Source organism: Capsicum annuum, chromosome 3, assembly GCF_002878395.1.
Source record: "Capsicum annuum cultivar UCD-10X-F1 chromosome 3, UCD10Xv1.1, whole genome shotgun sequence".
Taxonomy (NCBI): domain Eukaryota; kingdom Viridiplantae; phylum Streptophyta; class Magnoliopsida; order Solanales; family Solanaceae; genus Capsicum; species Capsicum annuum.
In genome coordinates, this window is record NC_061113.1 from 236,698,368 (window position 1) to 236,705,695 (window position 7,328).

Consider the following 7,328-nt stretch of genomic DNA (forward strand, 5'->3'; position numbering starts at 1 on the left):
TTAATATCTTGAGAGATATAGACACTTTTGCATGGCCAAACACGTAAAATAATATATATATATATATATATATATATATATATATATATATATATATATATATATTTGTCATTTCCATTTACTTCAGTGCTACATAGCGGACAAAATTAAAGTAGAAACTGATTTTGCCACACTGTTTATGGTAGGAAAATTAAACCTGCCTAATATTAATTACTTGCATGTTATTAGAAAGCTTTATAATTTTTCATTTTATCGTACTTGTTAAGTACTTTTAAGTTTAAAAAGGAAAAGAAAAAAGGAACAAGCAATTAAGGATCTAAGCTAGACACTGAATAGAAAAAAAGGTTACACAATTGTATAGTGGAATAGAAAGATTTCATTAATAATAATTAGAATTTAGATACATAAATAGAATAGAATCAAAAGATAATAGAGACATAATCAAACTTAGGCACACACAAATAGAGCTTAGCTTCCCCCCTGGCTATAATATTACAATTCATGAGGACCTATGACTAATTAGACAACATTAAGTACACACCATGATTAAATAACATTAATTAGACAATTATGTCACTTAATTAAACAAGCCATTATAATACTAATTAGTAGGTTAAGTCTTCATTAAGAGGCCTCTATGGTTCCCTTTGGCTTTATAATCTTGTCTTCAGTAATAATCAAACTGAGTTGAGGCAGCTCAATTTCATTCTTCAGCTCAGTAACTATTGGAATTATCTCTGAACACACCATTGCACTCAACTTCACAACATCAATAATCTGCTCTTTCAGTTTTTCTTCAGGAATTTTATGTTCTTCAATAACAACAACAGTTTCTGTATTTTCTAATTTTACTTCTTCAGTCACCGCGACCTTCTTTGCGTTCTTGTAAATCAAATAAAGCACCATTTGAATAACTCCAAGGGTGAATCCCAGCACGTTTGGTATCTATGTCAAAAGAAAAACAGTCATTAGCACACAATATTTATTAAGAATTTTTTTTTTTTTTTTTGGTGTGAATTTGTCATATTTTATACTTACAGCAATATTGTAATCTTTGATTAGTAGACCATAGAAGAACCACATAACGGCACTTAATGTGAGAAAGAACGATAGTAGAAATGGCATGTACTCCACACTTTTGGTCTTTATAACTTTTCTCTGCATTCAAGACAAAAATAGTAATAGTCATATTAATTTCTAAAGAACTAAAAATAAAAGTAGCTCAAATGCAGGGGCGGTTCAAGCAAATCTGTGGCCTAAGACAAAAATCAAAAGGAGCTTTACGTTTTTTTTTGAAAATAATTATTTTTATAAAGTCTATTTTTAAAATTATATAATCGTATTTAATAATTATTTTTTAATTAATAATATAGTCAATGCATTAAAAAGTTTTTACTATATCAAACTCCTAATTTTTTTTATATAAAAAGTTTCTTTTCTTTATAAATAGTACTATTTAATGTATTCTTTAAAATTCGTAATTTATTATTACTAAAAAAAAAAGTGAGGCCCCCAAATTTTGGGGGCTTTAGGAGGCCGCCTTTTCTCCGAAAGGGTTGAGCCGCCCCTACTCAAATGAAAGAGTCAAGGTGCGTATGAGTTGGCTCAGATACTTACGAGAACACATAGAGGTGCAACGAAGACGCAGAATGAAAATATAAGGCAAATCCATCCAACAATTTGAGCACGGTTGGAGCCTTTTGCAAAAAATTGAGTTAGCAAAACAATTAGACCCATTCCAACGACGTTCATCGAAATAAGCAGCTTCATCGTGTCCATCTACATCATGTGACAAAAAAAAAAAGGTTCAATAGTTAATTAAATAACATTTGAACGTGTACAATGTGTTTTTTTTTTTTTTTTTTGAGAAAAAAAAAATACATGTTGTAGTACGTACCTTGGCTTTTTTGGTGGCATAGAAGAGGAAGAAACATATGTAGAAAGTTTGAATGCAACATCCAACAGAGTTAATTGTGATGAGAAGAGTTGTGTTAGGTTTGAGAAATGCATAGTAAATCCAAAGCATGGCACTGAATAACCCAACCACGTAAGGAACTGATTGGAACCCTTCTGTTGATTTCTTCTTGTAAATTTTAAGAAACGTTGGCCTGCAATTAACCAAATTTTCTCGTTATAACAATTCATCACGTTAAGTCATTGCTCTTTATTTTTGTTTTATAGTTTTTTTCAAGAAAAAGTAAAGAACATTGGTGTTGCATGGCTGAAATACTTACACTGGAGCAAGGTAGACCATGAAGGAGACAATGTTGCCTACAATATATCAAAAAAGGAAATTCAAGCTTAGTGCTAGCACAAGGTTTATGAAATGTGTTTTTATACGAATGTTTCTAAGTGAAAAAGATAATGAAGGGGGATAATTTCCATTAAAGAAACCATTGAAGTCAGGTGCAATAGCACTAAAAGAGAAAATAAAACAAGAAATAATGCCTTTATAGAACTACTAAATCTTATAGTTTAGCGTAATATCAGCAAGAGTCTTTCATATAGTCTATCGTAAGTATATTTTGAAATAATTTGGGCGGGTAAAGGGGTAAGTGTTAAATGAACAAAGTGAGAACACAATAATATGTAAATAAATATATACTTTATTGTTTATTTTACCTAGGAGGCCAAATATAAAAGCCAAGTGAATCGCCATCTCTACTAAACAGAACAAATAAACAAAATTTCTCTAACTCTTCTTAGTTAGTGAAATATCTAATGCTTTGTGTGTAGCTTACAAGCACATTTCGAACAATGAAGGAATGAGCCATTTATATAGAGGATTGAAAAAAGCCTAGATTCAAATACCTAAGGTCTATTCTATCTAACATAACAATCCTTTTCACTTTTTTGTTTTATTATTATCCTTTACAGTTGTTAAAAAGTAGTGATATTTATCAGGAATTCAACTTGCTTTCCTTGGCCTAATGCTCCATTTAACCTAATTTGGTTATTTTCTACCTTGGACAGAGCTTCTTAGCAGCTCATATAATGGAAAAAATACTCAAGGCCAAAATGGTCCCCATATTTTTCCTTTCTGATGTGTCAACCACCAATCCAATTGGGCTTAAGGTTTACAACTCAGACTATAACAGTTTTGGTAGGGTTTGATACTATGAGTTAAAAGTATAGCTATGACCTTATTCAGTAAATTAAAAGTTTGAAACTTCAAGATGAGGTGAGAACCAATAGTGTATTGCCATGTCAGCATCAATAATACATGTGGAGGAGGAATCTAATTCATCAAGTGGCATGGATCCACTATAGTAGTATTTTTTATTTAACTTATAATAATGTTCTGGCAGGCTTAAAATATATTTCCTTGTTGGGTTATATTTGAATGTTGTTATGGATCAGCCTGCTTTTCCCAATAAGAGATTGATGGTGATGAGATATATATACAAATTGTCAAAGTTGAGGCCAGCCCAACCCACTTTCTCCAGTCCACTGGAGGCTTTTTATTTTTTCAGCTTTTTCACGAGCATCACACAGCAAGAATTTTCTTAACACATGCAAGATGGACGGAAAACACAGAAAACGGTGTTTCAAGAGCCCCGATTGAAACGGATAGTGTCTGCCAACAAAATGAACGTGAAACCCATCCCGAATGCTTCTGGGAGCATTTGCCTCCGATTGATTCTAAGATCGTAGGAAGATTAGGTTCTCCTGTCATCAGGTCACTAAACCGGCAGGCGCCAACCCCCATACATGGTCTTACAATTTTGTGGAGACCTGTGTTTTCGGTAAACAGTCGTCCGGGCCTTATCACTAAATATAAGGTAGTTGGTTATATGAGTGAGAGCTAACTAAAGTTTACCATTCAATTTGAAGTCTAAATTCATGTCCAAGTATATATATCTAACAACTTGGAGATTATATTCTCAATTTTCATGTCGCAGCAAATTTTACATGACAATTATTACATGCTGGTCCAAATTTTCAATAATCGATATTCTACTAAATACATTCTGGTCCAGAATTTCAATAATCAAGATTCTACTCAATCCGATTAAGTTATTGTATCGATCAAAATATACTATTTTATATTAATTTAGTATTATTTAAAAATACGTACTGAATTTGAGCTAGTGCTATCAAGTTTGAATGAACTCGCAGCAAATACTGCGAGTGAAATGTTTTATATTTAAGTATTGAGTGAAAGGACTCATAGGTCCCTAATCGGTAACTTTACTAATTAAGCTTCTAAGAAAAAGAACTTTTTTTCGATATATAGCTATATTAACAATTTTTAGAATTGCTCGGATGGTAAGCATCCTCACTCTCAACCTACGGTAGTCATCATGAGAGTAAAAAGGTGGGCGCTCCTAGGAAGGAGTTAAAAAAGAAAAAAAAAATTGAAGTGGTTTGCATGAGCTTGGAGTAGTCAAATGGGCCTTTTCAATTACAGTTGGATCCATAATGCTGCAGTCCATTTCCTTTTTACTGATACAGCTGACAGATAAGCAAATGAAACATACATTCGTATTTATTCACTCTCCTCCACATGTATTTTAATTGTTTTCAAGGAAATTAACTGGTGTTCTAGTTCAATATCATAGCAATATTGTCTTGAAATTTCACTCTGTAAAATTTTGAAACTGCCATACATATTGTACATATAGAATTTCACTTACTCTAGTGGGGTTTCAATGGTGGAAGATTGAAAGTATAACACATTTTGATACCACTTGAAAGATTTTTCGTTAAGAATATATCGTCTTAACGATGAATAATCTAATTTTCACTATGTTTTTTCTTTTAAGTCGGATCAATCATTGCGTACAAAAAATTCTCTTTCTTTGTATAATGATTAAGTACATTCTAATACAAACAGATTTTGTATAAGCTTAGTTTGGACGCATAATTATATTCAGCCTTTTGACATTAGTCAAGTCAAAAGAGATATTGGGAATAAAAAATTGGGTGGCTTCCTGTATGTTTGGAAAAGGTAACCAATGGCTCAGGTTATAATACTAGTATTTGGCTAACTTTTTTCTTGAAGGAAAGGTTTTGGACCCCCTTTTCATACCATTACACAATAGCATCTACAATGTAGTCATTAAAAAGTCTTTGTTTAGGGGAGATTTCTCCCAATAGATTTTACGTTTCTTCAATATTATTTTTAATATGTAAGTCGTTTGGCCAAACCATATTAATATATATATTTTTAGTATATTTTTCTTTGTCATCTGAATTACCGTCCTATTATTTGCAAACTTTAAGCTTTCGCATGACGCCCTCTCGATTTCGAACCCAACAATACCTAACCCAAGGCCCCGCATTTTAGAGATTTAATTTTCTGCTCAATCAACTCGACCATCAATTAATGAAGTTTGGAGAAAGTGTAAATTATTAGTCTAGGGAACTAGCCAGTTCATGTTGCACTTTGTTTATTCGAATCTTTGTAACTGGGATATTCGATATTTGACTATTGAGAAACACTAGATTTTAATAATTTAAAGGAATTAGTAGTGGCAAAATGTTTGTTTGAGAATTCTGTCAATTGTTGTTGTTGACTGAAAAGGTTTAACTTAGAACCACTGAGATCCCTAGTATTCTTATGATTCCAAAGTAAGTATAATTATTGATTTCCCAAAGTGTATGTATAATGTATGTCTAGCATTTGGAGCTACCATTTCGGTTACAAGTTCAACGACGACTCTAGTAATTTTAATCCAAATTTTATATTTATATATTACAAACTAATTGAATATTTACATAGTATTAATTTACATTTAGTAAATTTAAAATATAAAATCTCAAATTCATAAATTTCAAATTATGACTTCACTTCTGAATTTAATTTGTTATATGTCAATCCCCATGAAACAAAGAAGATAATTAAGATCTTCTTATGGTTGAATTTATGAAAAGTATAATTAGTCGATACTTGACATTGCAGAGAAGTTGATACTAATTATACATAAGTTACGTTAGATTAGTATTTTTGTAATCTTGAAATAGATGTCGCTTTAACGTATTTTACATCCATTAAGAAATATTATAAATAGAAGATATAGTTTATTAAAATTACACTATGTATTTGATATTTAATGTGATTTAAAGTAGTAGTAGTAGTTTTTTAATACTGCTTCAATTGTACACCATTTCATTTGGGTGGTATAAATGTCGCTAAAGATTCTCTCTTTTTTATTCCTTTTCTTTGCTCTAATTATAAATTTTAATCAAAAAAGAAAGTGAAAAAGTAGTCGTGGGCAGGAATTAAATACTATTGGTACTTTTATGGTAGACCTGAAGCATGGAAAGAAAAGCCTATATATGGGACAACCATTTACGTCAAATAGAGTCTTTTTAGCATACTTTAAAGTTTAAATGAATTATTGTTGCTAGCTTTTTTTTTTTTTTTTTAATCAGAGAATTATTCACATACAATTTTATTTTACTAGTTTAGGGCACGCGTCTTACACGTGTATCTTATTTTAATGAGTTCAATTACATAAAATCGCTTTGATATTGTAAAGATATGTCTTGATTAATAAACAAATTTGTTGATTTTATTAAAAATGAAAAACACTTAAATAGGAAATTAATATATTCATACAAATACAAAATCATATAAAAGCATTAAACCCACTTCAACTAAATTAAGAAAAATCACCAAGGCTATAGAACGACAAAAAAAAAAAAACTTTCTTTAAAAAATTCGGTATGACATATGGAGCAATTCATATGTGCTCTGATAATAACAGTAAAACACACATTAAGCAGGCGAAATGCTACCGCGTTTTTAGTCTGGACGCCAAAGGATGCACAACAAAATTTATGTAAGAGAATCGTTCTAGCCGCGTCAATCACCCCATAGTCATACCAAATCGGGCAATGCTTGCTCAACAAAATTTCAACTGATCGTAGAGCTCATTTAAGAATCGGATTCTACATCACCTTCGCCTAAATCTGCTATAATCTTTTTACTATTCTTTTCTATTTGAAGTTTAACCTAAACCACAATATCATAACAAAACTCGTGAAACGTGTGCAATCTTAATCACCTAGTACCCAAAATCATTATATGTAAGTTTATTAAAACTGAATAATAAACTCATGCAATAATATATAAGCTTAAATGAAAGTTATGTGTTGCTTCGTTCGTTGCCAAAAAACTATACTGTAAAGAAATCCATTGATATTTTTCTTTTCTCATCATCCATCTTCAAGATACCTACAAAAATCACTACACCTACAAAGTAAATCAAATATTACAAAAATATATTTCATGACGTAAAAGAATTTCAAATCAAACAATAAAGAACAACTAATCTAAGATCAAAAATAAATAATTTTTGCTCCATATATTTATTGTAAAT

General features: G+C 30.8%; 1 protein-coding gene across 1 annotated transcript; it reads right to left on the bottom strand.

Annotated features, from left to right (window-relative positions):
- Positions 1-358: 358 nt before the first annotated feature.
- Positions 359-2,794, bottom strand: LOC107856014 (bidirectional sugar transporter SWEET10). Its single transcript, XM_016701014.2, has 6 exons — positions 2,623-2,794; positions 2,235-2,271; positions 1,898-2,108; positions 1,618-1,779; positions 1,039-1,158; positions 359-945 (listed from the first exon to the last, which is right to left on the bottom strand). Exons 1-6 carry the CDS (start codon positions 2,657-2,659, stop codon positions 625-627), a joined length of 888 nt encoding a protein of 295 aa, XP_016556500.2. The 5' UTR covers positions 2,660-2,794; the 3' UTR covers positions 359-624.
- Positions 2,795-7,328: the final 4,534 nt, after the last annotated feature.